This window comes from Hippocampus comes, unplaced genomic scaffold (genome assembly GCF_001891065.2).
Source record: "Hippocampus comes isolate QL1 unplaced genomic scaffold, H_comes_QL1_v1.1 scaffold112, whole genome shotgun sequence".
Lineage (NCBI taxonomy): Eukaryota > Metazoa > Chordata > Actinopteri > Syngnathiformes > Syngnathidae > Hippocampus > Hippocampus comes.
The window spans coordinates 3,126,787-3,147,550 of record NW_017805841.1 but is presented as its reverse complement, the minus strand read 5'-3'; the positions used below and the strand labels follow the sequence as shown (position 1 = coordinate 3,147,550).

The 20,764-nt window shown below is 41.6% G+C and overlaps 3 protein-coding genes across 5 annotated transcripts in view; 2 read left to right on the top strand and 1 right to left on the bottom strand.

Moving 5' to 3' along the window:
- terb1 (telomere repeat binding bouquet formation protein 1) overlaps positions 1 to 5,869 on the bottom strand; it is a 10,143-nt gene extending 4,274 nt beyond the window's left edge. The window contains exons 1-15 of the mRNA XM_019888357.1: positions 5,670 to 5,869; positions 5,277 to 5,360; positions 4,617 to 4,727; positions 3,992 to 4,123; positions 3,698 to 3,829; positions 3,548 to 3,608; positions 3,364 to 3,461; positions 3,152 to 3,280; positions 2,922 to 3,074; positions 2,727 to 2,858; positions 2,286 to 2,411; positions 1,842 to 2,187; positions 707 to 774; positions 551 to 622; positions 193 to 444 (exon numbers count right to left, since the gene is read on the bottom strand). Of these exons, the coding sequence (XP_019743916.1) occupies positions 193 to 444; positions 551 to 622; positions 707 to 774; positions 1,842 to 2,187; positions 2,286 to 2,411; positions 2,727 to 2,858; positions 2,922 to 3,074; positions 3,152 to 3,280; positions 3,364 to 3,461; positions 3,548 to 3,608; positions 3,698 to 3,829; positions 3,992 to 4,123; positions 4,617 to 4,727; positions 5,277 to 5,358 (1,894 nt within the window). The 5' untranslated portion in view covers positions 5,359 to 5,360; positions 5,670 to 5,869. The remainder of the gene's footprint in view (positions 1 to 192; positions 445 to 550; positions 623 to 706; positions 775 to 1,841; positions 2,188 to 2,285; positions 2,412 to 2,726; positions 2,859 to 2,921; positions 3,075 to 3,151; positions 3,281 to 3,363; positions 3,462 to 3,547; positions 3,609 to 3,697; positions 3,830 to 3,991; positions 4,124 to 4,616; positions 4,728 to 5,276; positions 5,361 to 5,669) is intronic.
- A 100-nt stretch (positions 5,870 to 5,969) lies between these two features.
- pdp2 (putative pyruvate dehydrogenase phosphatase isoenzyme 2) lies at positions 5,970 to 13,935 on the top strand. Of its 2 annotated transcripts, none has more exons than XM_019888360.1 (8): positions 5,970 to 6,400; positions 6,492 to 6,701; positions 7,532 to 7,651; positions 10,035 to 10,321; positions 10,508 to 10,613; positions 10,762 to 10,998; positions 11,219 to 11,518; positions 12,192 to 13,935. In XM_019888360.1, exons 1-8 carry the CDS (start codon positions 6,329 to 6,331, stop codon positions 12,453 to 12,455), a joined length of 1,596 nt encoding a protein of 531 aa, XP_019743919.1. In that variant the 5' UTR covers positions 5,970 to 6,328; the 3' UTR covers positions 12,456 to 13,935. The 2 variants fall into 2 exon arrangements, with proteins under 2 accessions (XP_019743919.1, XP_019743917.1); XM_019888358.1 differs by lacking the exons at positions 5,970 to 6,400; positions 6,492 to 6,701; positions 7,532 to 7,651 and adding exons at positions 8,052 to 8,514; positions 8,606 to 8,815; positions 9,594 to 9,713.
- Positions 13,936 to 15,058: 1,123 nt separating this feature from the next.
- On the top strand, positions 15,059 to 19,091 carry tmem253 (transmembrane protein 253). Of its 2 annotated transcripts, none has more exons than XM_019888361.1 (7): positions 15,059 to 15,349; positions 15,542 to 15,691; positions 16,423 to 16,533; positions 16,605 to 16,661; positions 17,663 to 17,773; positions 17,882 to 18,015; positions 18,106 to 19,091. In XM_019888361.1, the coding sequence occupies exons 1-7, from the start codon at positions 15,305 to 15,307 to the stop codon at positions 18,206 to 18,208; spliced, it is 711 nt and encodes a 236-aa protein (XP_019743920.1). In that variant the 5' UTR covers positions 15,059 to 15,304; the 3' UTR covers positions 18,209 to 19,091. The 2 variants fall into 2 exon arrangements, with proteins under 2 accessions (XP_019743920.1, XP_019743921.1); XM_019888362.1 differs by having other exon boundaries at positions 15,063 to 15,349; positions 17,882 to 18,034.
- The last annotated feature ends 1,673 nt before the right edge of the window (positions 19,092 to 20,764 follow it).

Below are 20,764 nucleotides of genomic sequence, written 5' to 3'. Positions count from 1 at the left end.
GAATGATACCTGCAATGAAATTGTAAAATGAAGCGTATAGAGACGTTTGCGATACAGTACCTTGTGTCAACAAAATATAAAATTGCTGGATGGATTGTTTTTAGCGCAAAGAAGCATTGCATCCTTCCATTTTTCGGTTTTCGATCCACAGAGGAAAAAGTTTGGACTCCCAAGTACTAGAGGACGGATTACTTTTTAAATCCAAACACGGAAGCCTCCAGCTTGCGAGCGTTCTCTGTGGCGCCCCAACAGACTCCTTCTCTGGTTTCAGCTGGGCCGGTTCCAGCATTTCCAGCTCTCCCTCCACCAGAGAGCGGCGTTGGGGGGCGTTGAAGCGCGCTGTCGCCTCCAGAAGGACCTTGTGCATTTCGCACTTCTGATGGCAGACGTCCAGGACAGAGGCAAAAGTGCGACTGGTCACTCTCTCAAAAGGCAACACGCAACCTGAGGGAGTGAAACCAAGTGAGAAATAGCATGAGAAGAGAAATGATTTCAATTGGCACGAAGACAGAATACAGCAATGTTTTTGTGACACATACTGTTCTCTTACCTGCACATCTTTCATTGTAGCCGGATTCTTCCTCGTGCCTTTTCTCCACAAACATGTCACTGTCCTGCAACTCTGAACATCACGAAATGGCATTTAAAACAGGAAAACCAACACATCTACTTGAGACGCATATGCATTTCATTCTACACGGCTTACTTTCTCCATCACTGCATTTAATCGCCCCTCGTACTTGGTGGTCTTGCTCTGGAGAGTTCTTTGGGGGACTGGAAAAAAATGGGTACCCATGCGTTAGCATTTGATATGAACCCTTTCAGGGACAGCGGTTACTACAGTGGACAGCTTATCATGTTCTCAGGTTACAGGGTGCATGAAAGAGTTAAGGACTTCATACAGGGAAAAAATTTGCATAATTGTTTTTGTTTTGGATATACTTGGATTGTATGTACTTTTTAATTTGATTTACTTATGCTGGGCAGTAATGGCTAGAGCAAAACTGCCACTTTAGGGGTTGAAATCCAGGCCCTGGTCCTCCTGTGGGGAGTTTGCTCTCCACCGTGGGTTTTCTCTGGGTCCAAAACCATGTATGTTGGTTTATAATCTAAATTATCCTTGGCTGGTTGAATGTTATGGCCAAGAAGTATTTTACATATAAATAACACCGGGGGACACAATTTGTGTTGCATTAGGTCTGACAGCTGTTTTTAACTCATTTTTGGAATCCAAAACTGGTCTCAGTTTTTCTCTACTACGTCAAGTTTTTGAGTTATAGGATCCCCGTTCTGTGTACAGTGTGCAGGTAAATAAAACAATAAAATGGAATAGTTCTTAGGTTTGAAAACTTTAAAAAATATTCACAAAAAGTTGCCACATGGCTGCAGATGAGTCCAATCGTGATCAGCCCTTCTCACTACAGTGGAATTTTGCTTTCTGTGTGGAGTTTGCATGTTCTCCCCAGCCCTGTGTGGGTTTTCTCTAGGTACTCCGGTTTCCTCCCACGTTCCAAAAACATGCATTGTAGGTTGATTGAAAAGTCTAAATTGTCCCGAGGTGTGATTGTGATTGTGAATGGTTGTTTTGTCTATGTGTGCCCTCCGATTGGCTTGCAACCAGTTCAGGGTGTACCACGTCTACTGCCCGAAGACAACTGGGATGGGCTCCAGCATGCCCGCGATCCCAGTGAGGATAAGCGGATCAGATAGATGGTGGATGGATGGATAATGTTACTACTCTGTTAGTAATTGTGATAGTGTACGGCGTGGTAAGCCATGTGAATTTGAAATTTCGGCATAAACTCAGGACCCCCTGTAAAGTGTAAAGGACACATTCCAACCTGTCTACTGTAGATGCATCTTGGCCTCCCTCTAGTTGCTGTAGATGGGACTGTATCAGCGATCCAGTACCGTGACACAATGAACATGGCACAGTCCCTCTGTCGGTTTTACCCGTCTCTTTCTCAGCATATGACTTTGTATTCTTGTCATGTCTTCCTCCTGCTTCTTTTTCATTTTCCTCCTTTGAGTCGACTACATTGGAGGAATCGCGATTTTTCAAGACACAAAGAGCCTTGGGGTTGAGCTGTGAGGGTGTAGGAAAAGAAAATGGGCCAAACTCTTCAGTGGCTGCTGTGGCAAGCTTCTCATCTTCTCGCTTTGCACCAGGGATTCCCAAGGACGTGACTTTGGAGGCAGACAAACAGATTCTACTAATCAACACCCAACTCATTCAATTATACATTGACCAATAGGATCTCATTTGATGAATGCCTCGGACTTACTAGCCTGTTTGCAGGTCTGCAGTATGAACGTTGCGAACTTTCTGACCTCCTCGTTTGCATCTTCAGCGAGCAGCGTGATGATGAGTGGCAAGCCGCCACACCGCAACAGTTGGCACTGATGTTCCTCTGCGGATAAGTACTGTATTCAAAAAGGGCTACTGCGTGAACAGTTATTTGTTGATATGTGCCCTGGGATTGACCAGTCAAGGCTATACCTGCCCTCTATAAAAGTTAAATAAAAACTGTACCAAACTAAATGTTTTTTTTAAAGTTCTTAAAGATTAACTACAAATGCATTTAACTTAAAAGTGAAATACAACTGAACTGTACTGAGGCAGGGATTTAGTTATTTATTTTTGCATATCACTTAGAGGCAAAATGCATATCACATGGACGGATAGTTAAAAATTGTGTTGTTTCCGTAGCCGCTGAATTTCTTACCAGAAGCTTCGGTGAAATGGCCCAGTAAGATGAGCACCGCCAGTCTGTCCTCGCAGTTGAGGTGCGGGCTCGCCAGGAGGGAAACGAGATGATCCACGATAGTATAGCGGGCCAAAACTGAAGCCAGGTTTGCTGAATGGAAATAAGAGGCAAATTAAATAGTTTACAGTAAAATGTCATGAGGTTAATCCTCACCGTTGTTAGCGATACAAGCTGACACTGTTTTGATTATTATGATTAAAAGCTGGCAAGACAACGTGCTTGTGTCAGATTCAGACGCCAGACGGATCAGCATGTGAACAAGGGTCTCTAACACCCCGGTGGCGGCAAAGCTCCTTTGAACACGTTCTGCAAACACAAAGTACCTGTTGGGTATCATACAGGGCTTTTTTCATCTGACAGTTTGGAATGTTGCCTTTACTTACCATTGTTGGCAACAGTCATCGCAATGAAGGAGCAAAGGTATCGAAACACCTCAAAGCAAGGCAAAGAAATCTGCTGAAGCCACATTTTTATTTTGGGAAAGGATGACACACAGACCCACTGAGCCTCCTCTGGAGTATATGGGGAACACAAAAGTTGGCAGAGCGCTTCAGTCAAGCGTCATAATTCTGAATTAAATATTTCATTGCAATACCATTCTGAGGGTTGTTGACACACCCACAAAGCGCACTGGACACTGATACCCATAGACAGATATGAGCAGAGTCCGTGGTAGATTCAGGGAACATGTTCCTGAAATGGTGTCAACACAAACATTTACAGTCGACATTTGCTTGACTTCTGCGTGAAGACAACAATACTGATTCTTTTGCACGTACTTGAAGAGGTTCAGCAGAAATTCTATGCAGCCAGTGGTTTGGGCTAAAGTCTGCCCTGCCTCTGGAAAAGAACCACTATTGATGAGGTTTTTGCTCTTGAATAAGTCGAAATTAATTTCTTTCCATTTTGAAAGTGAGCTTGGGTCTTACTGTTGTTGGCTACCAACACAGACAGTAAATAGACAGAGACGCTTTTCTGTTTAAGCGAGGCATCTTCTTCCTTCATGTAGCCACAGAGGTCAAGAAATATCTCCCTTTGACATAGGTTATTCTTGCAGTACACTTCAAGAGGAAAAACACATGGTTGGCACTTGTACTGTATGGATTGAACGCAGCAAAAACTTTCTGTTTTTGGATACAGTGAGTATTTTAACATAACACTGGTCTAGTCTTATCACAAATATGCCATTGTGAGTTGTTTGGCATTGAAGACGCAGTATGTACCATTGGCCTCCGCTAAAGTGCCGAGTGTGAAGAGCGCAGTCTGCCTCACACTTGGATGAACAACGTTGGATTTGAAGAGACTGTACACAAACATCACACCTCCCATTTCTCTCAGCAGGTCCACATTGTGATCTGAAATCATACATAGTCAATGTGAAACACACTAAATAAGAATGAAAATGGGCAATGGACTGGGCCATTCGTATTTATCATATATATACGGTAACAGGAAGTCAGTGTGGAGATCAATAATTTTGAAAATTCGATGACGGGTTCGGGATACATTTAGTTTTGGGGGTGGGGAGGGGACAAATGTCCTTTGTGGAAATGCTTTTCTAATATTATCATCGACAGAAAATCTAGTTTAGAAAATGCCTTTAGATTGGAATAAAACAGTATAACTTGATTATTTCTCAGTATATTTTATCACCTCAACCCTTACGTTTGATCTGCCACTGCGGTAACCCTTTCTCTGAATGGCTGACAAATGATAATAATATCCACTAAGTTGATGTGTCAAAATTACCAGGACGTTTCAAATGGAAATGACCAGGTGATATTTATTGCCACATCTCAAAGAACAGGGAAAAGCTTTTGTAGTTTATCAAATGATAGTTAAGTTTACCTTTTTTCTCACATATGGAGTTGATGGTGACAAGGGCTTGTTTTTGTAGGTCTGGACAGTTCATCTGGAACTTTAGACATTCCAGCAGCAAAGAGAGATCTGTCTTGGTAGCTGACATCACAACCACGAAACAAAAGCCAGATGTACATCAATACATATACAGCTACTCATAAAGTTAACACCGCCTCTGTTAATATACATACATCAATGATTCCCAACCACAATGTGGCCTTGAGAGATCATCAGTGTGCCGTGAAAAATTACTCAATTTCACCGAAAAAGTCATAAAATTATGTCCAAAAGTAATGTGTCTTTGTTCATCTCTAGAGCAGTGACCTAATGACAATAACAACAATTAAATCCTCCTCCAGTCGATGGCACAAGATGCACAATGTACAGTACTGTATTCTACCCACGTTTCCCTTCAACAGAATAGTACTGTTGTGTTCAACTGAATAGGTACACTCTGAGTACATTTGAGAGTAAAGTGAGACCAGATCAACATTATTTCAGTATACTGTAGATACATTTTGTGGCATTTTATTTGTGTTTTATAGTCTTCCCTGAGGTTTTCCTAATGCAAAATACTGTATGTGCTCTGACTCAGTAAGTTGAGAAACACTGATAATTGTGCAAATAATCAGAATACATGTGACTCACTGTTGCGGCTGCTGCTGTAAACCGCTGCATCATCTGTGCTCTCTTGCACTGTTTCAGTAGTTTGAACTCCCAAGTGATACATTACTGTAATTGTTGCCAAGAGTTAATTACAGTCAAGTAAACTTCGTTTTGCAGAAGTACAGCAGTTAGCAAAATCGAAATGATGACAGTATACAGAATAAATAGCCAATTCAATGACCCATAAATGGCTATTTTCAAAAAGACATGAGGTGAATGAATATGTTTACTTGGAAATCATCACCAATGCTCACATTTAGATAGGTTTAAAGTAGCTAAAGCTAAACACTATTTCTGTATGTAAGAAAAGATCAATATGTGAGTCATAGATGTTCATTTCCAAATATGGACTAGAGATTGATTCGAAAGGTTTACCTCGACTGTGTACGTTTTATTCTTCTTGACACAATACAGTAATTAAGATAATAATCTGGGACTCCACTTGCGTCACCTGCACACAAAAAGAAAATGGCCTCCTCTGACACGGCCAATATATTCGACCGACTTCAGTTTTATTCATTATCTTTATTTTATTCCAGTGGTGATGACGTCATAGCGTCCCGTTATCAAGTGTTTTGTTTTATTACTGTGAACACAGATATATATTATTTGTACTTCCTTCCTACAAGTTTCAACGATCCCTCCGGACAACGTCATCGATGACGTTGTATACGTCACTCACATGACTGTCAGTCCTGGGTATCGTTTTGTTTATTAACTACTTTACTAAACCGCCTTGTGTGTGTTTTGTTACGTGACAACTACTTTATTTACGCCGTAGTTTATTGTTCATATCATGACGCTTTAGCTTGAGTTTTAAATTATACGAAAGTCGCGATTACTCAGAACTAGCATGCTACGCTAACGTTAGCTGTTGTAACCTAGGTAGATAACAAAATAAACATGGTTTCACCTTTCGTCTAATTTCGCAAAGCCCCCCCCCCTGGTTGTTGCGCGTGCCGAACTTTACCCTGTTGTTCTCCTACACAGGGAAACGACTGGTTAAGTTTACAATAGCATACAAGTTATAAGAAATGTTGAGGCGTTCGTACGCCAACATCATTGAACGAGCGTCAAGAGGCAGCAACATCCCAAATGCACTCCAGGTTTCTATTTCGCCTTTCTATCTATACTCATTCATTCAGTCATTCATCGTTTTAACGAGTGATGTTTTTGTGGGGGGCGGGGGGTTCTTAGTGTCGCTCCCACGCAATCTTTCCGAAGCAAGCATACCAACATCATCAACCTTCTTCCTGCTGGGATCTGTTGTCCAGAAGATACGAGCACAAGTTGAGCAAAGGTCTCACGTTGGCAACTCAAAGTGGACGTCAGCTGTCAACACATCAGGATTTTGACTTTCAGCTCAGCCAAGTGCAGATCGACAGCATTCTGCGGGCAAATGAGCAGGTAATAACACTGGCTCGCTGAGGATGACCTCTGTTGGCACAGTGACTGCCGCTCACATACTGCTATAATGACGATTAATGCGCGCGCGTGTGTGTGCGTGTGTTCAACAGAAGGTTTGTCTTTAAATATATTACCTTCATAATACCTAATCATTCTGACTTTACTACTGTGTTAGCAGAGGTTAATGACAGCGCGTTCAAACGAACTAATTTGCTGGAACAGCTCGTATTTGGTGGATTGATGCTGAAATGTTGATACTATGTTACTCTGCTTCCTGATTCTGCAATGGATTTCCAGAATAGACAAATTTCGTCCAAAAATGTTCAGTTTTGATCACCCCGACCAAGTTCTACATAAGTAGTGACTAAAGTTAACATCACTCTGTAACCTAATGGTTGAAAAACGTTTAATGTGTCTTAAAGTAACTTGTGTTGAAATTTCCTAAATTAATTGATGCTGAAATGTTGATACTATGTTACTCTGCTTCCTGATTCTGCAATGGATTTCCAGAATAGACAAATTTCGTCCAAAAATGTTCAGTTTTGATCACCCCGACCAAGTTCTACATAAGTAGTGACTAAAGTTAACATCACTCTGTAACCTAATGGTTGAAAAACGTTTAATGTGTCTTAAAGTAACTTGTGTTGAAATTTCCTAAATTAAAGTTGCATGTATAAGCTTAAGTCACAAGGTGACTTAAAAAAAAAAATCAAATTCACAGTGTTAGCATATAAGGAAGAATTGTAAAAAATTTCCTGCGCAATTGCTTACTCACTTTACTATATTGCATTGCTGGATTTTTGTTTGAGGTTTTATCATCAATGTTACAGAGTGTGAGCATGCCAGAGTTTGATGTACGAGGCGTCAGTCTGGTGCGAAAGTTTGAGAGCAACCACTTAGCCGCTAACACGCCCAATGAAGACCGCCGCAGCTCAGCCACCTGTTTGCAGGTATTCAGGCTTTCTATGTGAATACCCACTTTGGAATGCCTGTTCTCTTATCAAGCAGTGGTCATATATGCGCAAGCTTCGGGTCGCTTTTTAAACCTTACGACTTCTCTGTAATTGATCATTTCACAATTGACAATTGTTCTGAGAATATTCTTGGTATAGGCCAAAATTAGAACATGCTGCTATATGTGTGGGAATTCCCCACTAAATTTTGTACTGGTAGCAGTGGTGCGACCAACTTTTTCACTTGGTCAAATTTGATTCCATTGTCTTTCATTATCTTTATTTTATTCCAGTGGTGATGACGTCATAGCATCCCGTTATCAAGTGTTTTGTTTTATTACTGTGAACACAGATATATATTATTTGTACTTCCTTCCTACAAGTTTCAACGATCCCTCCGGACAACGTCATCGATGACGTTGTATACGTCACTCACATGACTGTCAGTCCTGGGTATCGTTTTGTTTATTAACTACTTTACTAAACCGCCTTGTGTGTGTTTTGTTACGTGACAACTACTTTATTTACGCCGTAGTTTATTGTTCATATCATGACGCTTTAGCTTGAGTTTTAAATTATACGAAAGTCGCGATTACTCAGAACTAGCATGCTACGCTAACGTTAGCTGTTGTAACCTAGGTAGATAACAAAATAAACATGGTTTCACCTTTCGTCTAATTTCGCAAAGCCCCCCCCCCTGGTTGTTGCGCGTGCCGAACTTTACCCTGTTGTTCTCCTACACAGGGAAACGACTGGTTAAGTTTACAATAGCATACAAGTTATAAGAAATGTTGAGGCGTTCGTACGCCAACATCATTGAACGAGCGTCAAGAGGCAGCAACATCCCAAATGCACTCCAGGTTTCTATTTCGCCTTTCTATCTATACTCATTCATTCAGTCATTCATCGTTTTAACGAGTGATGTTTTTGTGGGGGGCGGGGGGTTCTTAGTGTCGCTCCCACGCAATCTTTCCGAAGCAAGCATACCAACATCATCAACCTTCTTCCTGCTGGGATCTGTTGTCCAGAAGATACGAGCACAAGTTGAGCAAAGGTCTCACGTTGGCAACTCAAAGTGGACGTCAGCTGTCAACACATCAGGATTTTGACTTTCAGCTCAGCCAAGTGCAGATCGACAGCATTCTGCGGGCAAATGAGCAGGTAATAACACTGGCTCGCTGAGGATGACCTCTGTTGGCACAGTGACTGCCGCTCACCATACTGCTATAATGACGATTAATGCGCGCGCGTGTGTGTGCGTGTGTTCAACAGAAGGTTTGTCTTTAAATATATTACCTTCATAATACCTAATCATTCTGACTTTACTACTGTGTTAGCAGAGGTTAATGACAGCGCGTTCAAACGAACTAATTTGCTGGAACAGCTCGTATTTGGTGGATTGATGCTGAAATGTTGATACTATGTTACTCTGCTTCCTGATTCTGCAATGGATTTCCAGAATAGACAAATTTCGTCCAAAAATGTTCAGTTTTGATCACCCCGACCAAGTTCTACATAAGTAGTGACTAAAGTGAACATCACTCTGTAACCTAATGCTTGAAAAACGTTTAATGTGTCTTAAAGTAACTTGTGTTGAAATTTCCTAAATTAAAGTTGCATGTATAAGCTTAAGTCACAAGGTGACTTTTAAAAAAAAAATCAAATTCACTGTGTTAGCATATAAGGAAGAATTGTAAAAAAATTCCTGCGCAAATGCTTACTCACTTTACTATATTGAATTGCTGGATTTTTGTTTGAGGTTTTATCATCTAAGTTGCATGTATAAGCTTAAGTCACAAGGTGACTTAAAAAAAAAAATCAAATTCACAGTGTTAGCATATAAGGAAGAATTGTAAAAAATTTCCTGCGCAATTGCTTACTCACTTTACTATATTGCATTGCTGGATTTTTGTTTGAGGTTTTATCATCAATGTTACAGAGTGTGAGCATGCCAGAGTTTGATGTACGAGGCGTCAGTCTGGTGCGAAAGTTTGAGAGCAACCACTTAGCCGCCAACACGCCCAATGAAGACCGCCGCAGCTCAGCCACCTGTTTGCAGGTATTCAGGCTTTCTATGTGAATACCCACTTTGGAATGCCTGTTCTCTTATCAAGCAGTGGTCATATATGCGCAAGCTTCGGGTCGCTTTTTAAACCTTACGACTTCTCTGTAATTGATCATTTCACAATTGACAATTGTTCTGAGAATATTCTTGGTATAGGCCAAAATTGGAACATGCTGCTATATGTGTGGGAATTCCCCACTAAATTTTGTACTGGTAGCAGTGGTGCGACCAACTTTTTCAGTTGGTCAAATTTGATTCCATTGTCTTTACATGTCCACCCCACTTAAGTTGAAATGAGGAAATGCCTCTCCCCAGGCAAAGGGCACACTGTTTGGCGTCTTCGATGGCCATGGCGGCTGGGCGTGCGCGCAGGCAGTCAGTGAACGCCTGCTGTACTACATCACTGTCGCCATGATGCCCAAACGCAGCCTGGAGGAACTGGAGACATGCATGGAGCACGGCAGGCCTGTCCCGCCCGTCTTGCAGTGGTATAAGCACCACGCCGACTTTAATTACCGTGACTCGGCTTCACTCTACGTCCACCACCTTCGAGTCTTCTGGCAGGAGCTTTTGGACAGTCACGAACATGGCGAAGGCATGTGGTATGTTCTAAACCTCTCCCTGCTTTACAAACACAAACACTAGATGACAAAACTTGAATTGATTGATGGAATGTTACACAAGAAACTAAATCCGTACATAAAGTGGCAGATAGATATACTGTAGATACAGTAAATGGGTAGACATGACATTCTTATACTGGACATCCAGATGTATTGTCTCCCCAGCCCTTCGGATGCCATGCATTACGCTTTCAAGCGTTTGGATGCCGACATCTCCTTAGAGGCTCAAGTTCCTCTGTCCAATGACTTGATGAAAAGCACAGCCATTCAGGTAATATTGCAACTTTTTTTTTTTTTTCTTGACATTTGTGTATTTTTTGAACAGTCTTAGTAGCTCCTCTGATGTGGCCCGTAATGGAAATGAGTTTGGCGCCCCTGTGCTAGGCTAATGTACAGTGTGATTGTGATTCTCTTTCCAGGTTGCCTTTGCTGGGTCAACAGCCTGTGTGGCTCACGTCGGCCAGGAGGGCATCCACGTGGCGAACGCCGGTGACTGCAGGGCGGTATTAGGCGTTCTGGAGGCCGACGGCACGTGGAGCGCTGTGCCCCTCTCTCAGGACCATAACTGCCAGAACCAGGCTGAGCTAGAGCGCATCAGGGCCCAGCACCCGCCCTCAGAAAGGCAGACTGTGGTCACGGATGACAGACTTTTAGGGGTGAGTGTTCTTACAAGCACCCCAAAGAATCAAATTAGGACCAGGTCATGAATTTATTTTATCCATTCATTCAAGTTGCCATGAAAAGTACAAGATGACCTTTTTTTAATTAGTCACTTCCATAGTTCAAAGCTCCTGCTTAAAAACGATTTTGTTTTGCAAAAATCAGACACTCCATTTTTAGTACCTATCATACAGTTTGATACATTTTCATCGCCAGGTTTTGATGCCCTCACGAGCATTTGGTGACATGAGGTTCAAATGGAGCCTCGAGTTGCAGCGGAGCATCCTCGCTAGCCTAGAGTCCGACGTGGACCCTGACTCGCTCAGCCTGTACCACTACACCTTACCCAACTACCTGTCGCCACCCTACCTGGATGCGGCTCCAGAGGTGATGTACCACAAAGTGAGGCCACAGGACCGCTTCCTGATCCTGGGCACCGATGGCCTGTGGGACGAGCTGAGTAGTCAAGAGGCGGTGCGGCTGGTCGGCGAGCATCTGAGCGGTGTTCACATTCAGGTATGCATACTCACAAGATGGATGCTGTATGCCAAGGTACAAGTTTTAAAGGGAAACAATAGCACTCTTGAATAAGAATATTATAGGGGTGGATTTGAATGTCATTATCTTCATCTTTTGTTGCAATATGTTTAAAAAGTATATTCACCTTTTTTGGGGGGGTGGGAGGATAGCTATCCATCCATTCATCCAATTTCCAATATGCTTATCCTCACGATAGTCGCGGGTGTGCAAGACCCCATCCCTTCGGGCAGTAGGCGGGCTACACCTTGAACTGGTTGCCAATCGCAGGGCACACATTGACGAACAACCGCGCTCACAATCACACTTCGGGACAATTTAGAGTGTTCCATTAACCTGCCATGCATGTTTTTGGAATGTGGGAGGAAACCGGAGTACCCGGAGAAAACCCACGCAGGCACAGGGAGAACATGCAAACTCCACACAGGAAGGCTGGAGGCGGAATCGAACCCTGCACCTCTGCCCTGTGAGGCAGACGTGCTAACCAGTCGTGCGCCGTGCCGAATGTCTGTCGGAAGCCTGTTTAGTCAGCAAAGTAGTCTAGCCTGAAATCATTTCTACCCTCTGCGTTCAAACATGACAATCAGTAATGTCTCTATTTTTTTCTAACAACAGAACACAAAACTCCCTTTCTCATGATTTCATCCGCCAGGGTCCGGTCTCTCAGTCGGAACGTCAGCTGAAGCTGGGCCAGCTGCACCAGCTTCTGCTCAAGCGTCAGGCCCGCCTCTTGCCCGCCTCGGACACCAACGCCGCCACGCACCTCATCCGGCACGCCCTGGGTACCGGTGAGTATGGCGAACTGTGCCACGAAAGGCTGGCGTCCATGCTGGCCCTACCACAGGACCTGGCTCGCATGTACCGCGACGACATCACGGCCATCGTGGTTTATCTGAACCCACAGGCGATTGACTGACCGAGTGGCTTTACATTTTCAACATAGAAAAATTCTCTGATTTATTCCATGAAGTAGTATTATTTTATTTTCAACAGTCGATTCGCTATGATTTTTTTTTTCCAATCAGATTTCAACCTCTGGTTCATGACAGAATTGGCAGACAGTTTGGGCAACATAAAAAAAAAGTACAAATTCAAAACCAATTAATTTTTTTTAATTTCGAACACGCTTATGAACAGTGCACGTTTTATCAGATGTAATTTGTCATACAAATTTTGATGTGTTTGCCGTAGCCCTATTTCAGATACTCAAGCACCTGAAGAACATTTAAAAAACAGAGCAAAACTTGTTACAGCTTGGTTCAATGTTTTTTTTTTTTTTTTTTTTGGTCATGTGGTCAGGTCGTATTGTTTTTGCATTGGTTGATAGTTTCTCGAAACGTTCTACTCTAACTGTGACGTAATATTGACGGTTTTAAGAAATTGTTTAGGTAGGGTAAGACCCTGCTGAAGGCCTGGATACCAAATTCACAACACGCCACTGTTATTGATAGTTTACATACAGGCTTTTGTTTGTAAATTTGCACAGCCCTGTTTCAGATTGTATCACATCAGGTCAAACACAGATCATGTGAAGAAATGGTTCAGAAACGCACATGATGATCTCTGTTTCGGGCATTTTTACCTATAGTATGACACATGTTGAGAATTTGTTAGTTCAGATTGCCATTGTCTGTTTTTTTTTTTTTTCCAGGTGTCAAATTAGTTTTCAATGCATGCCAAATTGTAGTTATGGTTGCCCTTGGTGGCCGAGTTCTAATGCTGAGATCGCATAAATGTATTATGGTTTGGGCTGTAAATGGTAGGCCAGGAACCTTTGTTGTGTGCTCATGGTTTATTCCACACCATTGAGTGTAGTCAGGGAACAAACTTCTGTTTTTTTTTTTTCTGTAAACAAGGACAGAGTTAATGCCATTTGAAATGGAAAGTCAACAGTGTCAATCATTTTCTCAGGAAAGTGCAACAATAGCAGTTTGAAAAACGTCAATGATTATGGTTTGAAATATTTTAATAATGACATTTGCTATTGCTTTTTCTCCATTTGGAGAGGCAGCTGCAGCTGGAATTTGTGTTTGTACGGTGTATGTCATTTGGCTAGCCATGATGTCTGGTAGCCAGAAGCGGGGCAGTACTGTTGTTTGTTTACAGATTAGGCCTCTGGCAGTTAAACTTTCTGTCCCTTACCTAATATCATCATCTGTGAGGAAATACTGATTATGGCCACACCGTATTACATGATTGCTCATGCATTTTATTTTGAACATTTTTTTAAAATATATTACTACTTTTGAACATGAGTCTAGCAAAAACTGTGCCAATCACGCTCTGTGGACAATCCATGTGTTACACTGTCAAATGTAAATGTACTTTCCTCTTTGTGTCACTGTATGATTTTACTTTAAACGAAATGAAGGGAAAAATAAAAGACGTATATCATACAAAGATGGGTTGTGTGCTTGTTTGATGACAGTTTCTTTGCATCGAGTAAACGTGTTGCTGAGTCAGTGTGCTTGTGTCGGGTTTTGTCAACGTGTTGAAGCTCATTTAACTGAGCTCAGCTCACTGTGTATGAAAAGTAGAAAAAAAACATTTGTTTTCTGCCTTTTAAACATCCTCCCTGAGGTCTGACGTAAAACATATAAACACGAAAGAATTACAGCGCACGCTCCGGTTGAAATCGCACCCTTTTGGGGGAGCGGTCTTGTCTCCTGCTAATGCTCGGTACGGCGTTGGTAACCATGACGACCGAGGGTGGAGCAAGAGTGTGTGGCGAAAATATTTCGTCACTTGTGACCCCTCAAGTGACTTATTTTCAATTGGAAAAAAAATGGGCAGGCAAAAAAAAAAAAAAAAAAGCTACTCACTCTTAGTTATTTCTGGAGAGTCTTATAGGCTCCCTCCAGAGCAAATAGAATATATGCAACATTGTAAGACTTTTTATTAATCCGCAAGTCAACTAAGACACGGGTTTCGACAGAAATAGAACACAGCCCGCGCCTTGCCGGTCCATTGGCTGCTACTACATTTTTGTACAACTAGCTCCGCTATTTTACCCACTGGTAATTTTGAAATTATAAATATGGTCACCGAATATTGTAAAACACAATATACTGTATGTGTACCGTCACTGTATTGTACACAAATTTATTTGTCACTTCTCTTGCCCTACGAAACATGATTCTCTGCTGGTTTTAACTGTCGATCAAGGTCAAATTTGGAGGGGATGCAGCTGGTTGAACTGAGATTTCCATGCAACACAAGCGTGGCAAAGTCACATGACACGTGGCCGATGTCTTCCTTTCGATATTAATCTTTTTAATTCTACGAACAGTGGAATCACTGAAATATAAAGAGAAGCTATAACTGTAAAATCCAAAACATAAAGCAACAATTCCCTGTCTTTGAAAAAAACGCATTGGAGAGGAAACGGGAAGATGTTTGAAGAGTGACAATGTCACCACCTAATGGCAAACGATCCAAAAAGCAAAAACATTGCCTGAGCTCAAGTTTCATGAAATAAACCGAAGAGGGGTGGCGCTTTGTTTCTGTGACGTAAGCATATAAGAAAGTTAACCACTGTGTAATAAAAGTAGCAAAATACGGTAAATTTAATCAGCATGTTGAGGCACATTTGTCGCGGCCAATGAGGTTTGGTCTTTAAAAGGAAATAGAATATAACTTTAAAGTAAACAGTGGAATAATTTCCTCTTTGTTGGACTTCAACCTTACTTACAATAAACCGGCTGAAAAGTGAACTTTGAACTCAGATCTTCTTCACAGTCTTGAATTTAAAGACGTATGTTATGAATGAGCACAGAGGAACCAGGTGACTCTTCGCACTCGTCATTGAAGGTATGCATTCACCTGCATGAAAATCTATATAAAGTACCGGGTGGCAGAATGCAAGTGACTACCACAGGCCTGAACTGAAAATGATGACATACACATTTGGACGCTTGAAGTTTTGCCACTTGGAAGTCAAGTCTTGTTGAAATGCTTAATAGACTGCGGACATGGTCTCCATATTTTTAATCTGCATAACAGATGAGTGAGAACATGTTCCAGGAGGGTCTGTACCAAGTGTACTTCAAAGAGCGCCCAAAGAAGAGGCCTGTCGAGCAACAGGACTTGCACCATGCTCGGATTCATCGCTGGTTCTCTTCAGTGGTCAACACCAGGCTGCTGGTCAGCGGGGTGAGCCACTTGTGATTTAACATGCAAAAGCGGTCCCCAAACTGTATTGCGCGGTTTCATGTCAAGCAATATACTGACCGGCTGACACGCAAACAAATAAAAACAAATACGTTGGTGCCGTCAAGGTACAAGTTTGAGAACTTTCACAGGCTCTCAACTCAAAATACTCATATCTCAAATCATCTTTCCCCATTGAAGTGAATTAAAATGTTTGTGTTTATGTTTTGAAAAAGGTAACATTTAAATACATAGAGGTGCAACATAATGAAATAGAATGTCAAAAAAATTAAACAGTTTGTGTATCATGATTTAAAGTCACGATTCAATTAATTGTGCCGCGCCTCCTCGTGTGCCACCTTTGCCACCAGGAGGAAGTTTTACAGTCATATCGAGGGAAACAAAGAAAAATAGTACTTGCTCATCTCATACTACTATAAGTTACTTTTTCTTATAGGATAAAGAATATATGACTGTGTATTGTTTTCAAATATCAATTTCTTAAAGTGTTCTAAAACCTTGACCAGCAATGCTAATCGTTAGCATGTCAATGTTTTTTTTTTTTCCATTACATTAGATTAAGATAGTGGGCCATTCTTAAGGCAAAGCTTTTTAGGACTTTTTACAGAGGCTCAGGCAGATGCGTCTCATTTCCGTCCTCGTACCAGACTCCCAACGCAGCAGTCCAGACCACTGCTGTACAAGACGAAACTTAATGTTGTGTTTGCACTCAGGTGGTGCAGTTCTTGAGTGGCGCGGTCTGCATGCTGGCCGCCGTGTGCCACGCATGTGTGAGCTACGACTGCTCCGTCACCATGACGGCGCCGGTGTGGTCCAGCCTCCTCGTGAGTCAGCGTCACATCGTGACAACATTTTGACACTCGTGGACAAACTCGTGTTGCTGCTGTTGTTACAGTTCATGGCTGCTGGATGTGTGGCAGTAGAAGTCCAGAGGAAGCCCAATAAACTCAAGGAAAGTGTATAATTCCTACATTACACCGTCTTTCTTCCATTTTTAGTCAACTAAATGAATTAAAAGTATTAATATGGTTGTATAAAATGTAATTACCGTACGTATTGTCGTAATAGTGTGTTGGATGCGTGCCATTAAGAAGCGTGGCCAAATAAGTGGTGTCAGGAGCTGGAGCGTAGTTGGCCAGCTAGTCTATATGTCAGTGTTTGGTTGGGAGTTGTGGCCTGCATCAGTTCCTTGCGAGTGTCCTCATTTTGTATTTGTGTTTTTGTCTTTTTGTCCCATTCAGTCAACAGCTGCAAGTTCCTCGGCAACCGTGGTTCTCCTTGCCCACATGCCGAGACATATTTTACAATAGCACAGCCCTAATGGATTATTTAATACTGAAGAAAGATATTTTATTTCTACCCATACTTATTGTTGTATTTGGTTCAATTGTTATGCATGTTTTAATTCTGTTTTCGTCCGGCAATCGATAAAATAATCATGGGGCGCTGTCTTTTTTTGCCAGCAAATTACTTCCTGGGTCAAGGAGGATGATGTATGCTGAAAAGACCATGCCAGTTTCAATATCCTAGTAATAGTAGTTCAGGTTGAATCTTGCCAACAACTAAGCCAAAAAAGAAAAAAACAAAAAAAAAACAGTGCTCCAAAACACCACCGGAACTGCCCTTGGTTGAGAAAGTCAAATTTGATGAAGCGAAGTGCTCGTGTGTACCAGTATTTTGCATTCATTCTCTGCCAGGGCTAATTATAGTTTTGTTTTTCCATTGTAGAGTAGTTCATTTTTATTTCATTTTGATGATTGTTTTTTGGATTCAGTTTGTTTTAATTAGTTGGTGTTTATTTTATTAGATTTTTTTTTAAGTCCAATAAGTATTGTGTCCTAAATTAGAGTAAACTACGATTCTTTCATATTTATTTGATTTCATTAACGAAAATGTCTTTTCATTTTTTGTGATATTAGTTTTCGTAAACTGTAATGATCTTGCTCTGTACAGATCATCATCCTTATGGGTGTTCACCTCCTCAGCCTGCTGATTGGTTTGTCCCTGCTGTTCGCCTACTGCCTCTCGTCTCAGCGGCCACTCGCTCTTCGTACAAGAAAACAGGCGAGTCAGTTTATGTCTTCAATTATTTCACTATAGAGTCATACCATAAATGCTGTGTTTTAAAAGTCGATATGCTACACGTGAATGAGCGCTGTTTCCCCTTCACAGCTTGTCGGCACGTATGTGGCTAAGGGCAGCGCCGTAGCGTTCACTTTGCTGTGTCTGCTACTGTCCCTCTATATTGTCTTATTGTCGTGGAGAGGCCTCCGGCGCTATGGGAGTACGACAGTCCAAGTTCGTGGGTACGACCGTGTCATGCAGGTCAGGTGCTTGCTTATGTCACTTCCAGTCCAAGCAAAATCTGACTCACTCTTACCTGCTGCATCTAACAGGAGCCAGACGATGACACGGGGCATTTATTGGAGCATGTGGACTCAGTGTGACTATCTATCCATCCAGGTTTTGTTTGTGCATTCTGTGTTTTTCAAGGAGTAAAATGGCACTCCATAGAACAATGGAGTAATATCACAATGAAATAGAATTGAAAAAAATTCAACTATTTGTGCATCATGGTTTAATGCTTCAGTTCAATTCGATGTGCTGCTCCTTCAGGTGTGCCCATCTTGGCCACCGTATAATATAGTCGCAAAGACACAAATGATGAAGTACATTTCTTCACGGACTACACGCATAAATCATGAGTTCATGTGTTGTGGTTGTGTTTATGACATTAAATGTAATATGGAAAGGCTGACTTTTGCTCCAATCCGGTTCAAAAATTGCCTGCTACAGATTTGAAAAGAAAAAGGAAAATAATATGTGGATTCATTTGAGATTTCCAAAGAGTTTATGGCTGCCACAGAGTCTTGTATTAAACTGTTCAATTGCCGACACGAGTGCTATATGTCCTTTCTCACTCGCCATACAGTGATGCAACATAACAGTCAAAACCGGTAATGTCGGAATCGAAACGCCACCGAATGTTTCAAAACTACTATCGATGGTCACCAATATGTATGTTGATATTTTTACTGAATGCTCACATCAAGCTCTGAAAATATTAGAATGATCGGCCAAGTATGAGGGACTTTAGGGTGTTTTCCTCCTCAGAGATTCACTCACGACAAAGCTTATGTCACTTCATGAGTTAATGTGTCATCCATAAAATACAAAACACATGACATGTCTTGCAACATTACAGAATGTCAACCTGTTGACAGATTCATCGCGTATACGCCTGCCTGTCAAACTATTTTCAGTAACGCCTTGATTGGCTGTTGCAGATGAGACTGGCAACACTCAAACAAAAATGACATCGCTGTTTCTTTATATTTTTAATGTCTTAGTGATAAGCAACTCAAGATTAGTATTTCACAACGTAAAAATAGTTATTACAGTGAAACTCCTCTACAACAAAATCATGTTTGCAGCGAGAAATTTTTCACAACAGGGGTTTTTCACTGTAGCAAATTTGATCTCAGATGTAAACACACACAAACGCACACACACAAACGTATGTGTACACGCACACACAAACGTATGTGTACTCTTTATTTTTATTCCAATAGTGCATAAGTATGAGCATACACTTATTTGACACTTGATATAGTCAGTGTAGAAAGAAAAAAAGGGAAATAAGTTGCGAAATTTACGATCAGCATTCACTTTCACTTACATCAATTTCTTGGATAATGTCTTTTATTTTGCTTCCTCCATCTTTCATTTGGATCACTTTTACCCTCTTCCAGCATCAGAACTCTTCTTGTTCTGCTTGACATCCAAAGGTCAGTTTTGTAGCCATTTTAGCAATGCAATGTTCTTGCTTCGTCTGAAACTAACAATAACAAATACTTCCTGGACTACTGCCCATGTGTAAACCAGTGTGGTGATTGCTGTTGCCGTTTCCGAATGAAGCTGTAGAGGTCGCTGTTGGATTAGACTTCGTTGTAGTGAATCTCGTCGCGAGGCAACAGAGATCAGCTGACTATCGATTGCTAAGTCGCGCTTCACTCAAGTGGTGTCGCCACAAGAGCAGAGAAAAAGATTTTGTATAACGCGACAGGGTTTTTTTTTTCGTTGTATGGGGGGCAGGAGAGTGGGAATGATGTTAATGCATGAAGAGGTTTTCACACTAGGGGGTATTTTCGCCCATGTAGGTTTCGTTGTAGAGGTGTTTCACTGTATGGTAAAATATAATAATAATAATAATAATAATAAAAACTTTACATTTAGAAATCCAAGCCAATGGCAGAGACAAACAACACAGCCAGCTTTCTTAACCGGCTAGATTGATCGTGAGTGAAATGTGTGTCAGTAGGCACTTTGTTTTGTTCTCTGATTGTACACTAGGTGGCATTATTGGTATAAAAATACTGTTGAGATGAAATAGCCTGTGAAGAAAAAACAGTGTTTGGCTAAACTCCAGCCTTGTTATTTTGCCTCCCGACACCACATGCTTAACCCAATTTGGGATGAAAAAAGGAATGGACGAAAACTGACTTCCGTTCTTGCATAATCCGTCCTTTTTCCATCTTCCATTCCAAAAATGGGCGTCCGTGATGGCCGGCCAGACCGTTCCGTCCCAGGGACACAATGCCCATCTGTGTGTGCGTGTGCGTGTGCGTGTGTGTGTGTGTGTGTGTGTGTATGTGTGTGTCCAATCGAGCGAGCGTATACACACACACACAGCTGCTTAACATTCCTATTTCTACATTCCCATCCCGCACTATAACAAACTACAGTCTCTTGTTTGCCCTTGCACTTGAAAAAGATCAACATAAGCAGAACAAAACCCTGTTGATGGGGGGAAAAAAATATAAGCAGCCTTTATTTTGGCTACCTGACAGGGCATCTCAGTAACAGTAGTCACATTCCCAACCACACACCTGCTCACCTTGAATATATCATCTTTCACATTGAATTATTGGACCCAAAATCGATTTGCTGCCTTATGCTGCTTGTGTTTTGGTTTGCACTTCAACATGGTCTCTTTAGCATGCATATGTCCACACATCTCTTTCTACCAGGCAGATGATTGCATGTTACTGAACC

What these genes read in the sequence shown, in the direction of transcription:
- pdp2 (XM_019888360.1), top strand. Translation starts at nt 6,329, where the DNA reads ATGTTGAGGCGTTCGTACGCCAACATCATTGAACGAGCGTCAAGAGGC. An exon ending in GAACATGGCGAAGGCATGTG is followed by an intron (nt 10,322 to 10,507) that starts GTATGTTCTAAA and finishes TTGTCTCCCCAG; the next exon opens with CCCTTCGGATGCCATGCATT. An exon ending in TGAGCGGTGTTCACATTCAG is followed by an intron (nt 11,519 to 12,191) that starts GTATGCATACTC and finishes TTCATCCGCCAG; the next exon opens with GGTCCGGTCTCTCAGTCGGA.
- tmem253 (XM_019888361.1), top strand. Translation starts at nt 15,305, where the DNA reads ATGAGCACAGAGGAACCAGGTGACTCTTCGCACTCGTCATTGAAG. An exon ending in CCAGGCTGCTGGTCAGCGGG is followed by an intron (nt 15,692 to 16,422) that starts GTGAGCCACTTG and finishes GTTTGCACTCAG; the next exon opens with GTGGTGCAGTTCTTGAGTGG. An exon ending in CTCTTCGTACAAGAAAACAG is followed by an intron (nt 17,774 to 17,881) that starts GCGAGTCAGTTT and finishes TCCCCTTCACAG; the next exon opens with CTTGTCGGCACGTATGTGGC.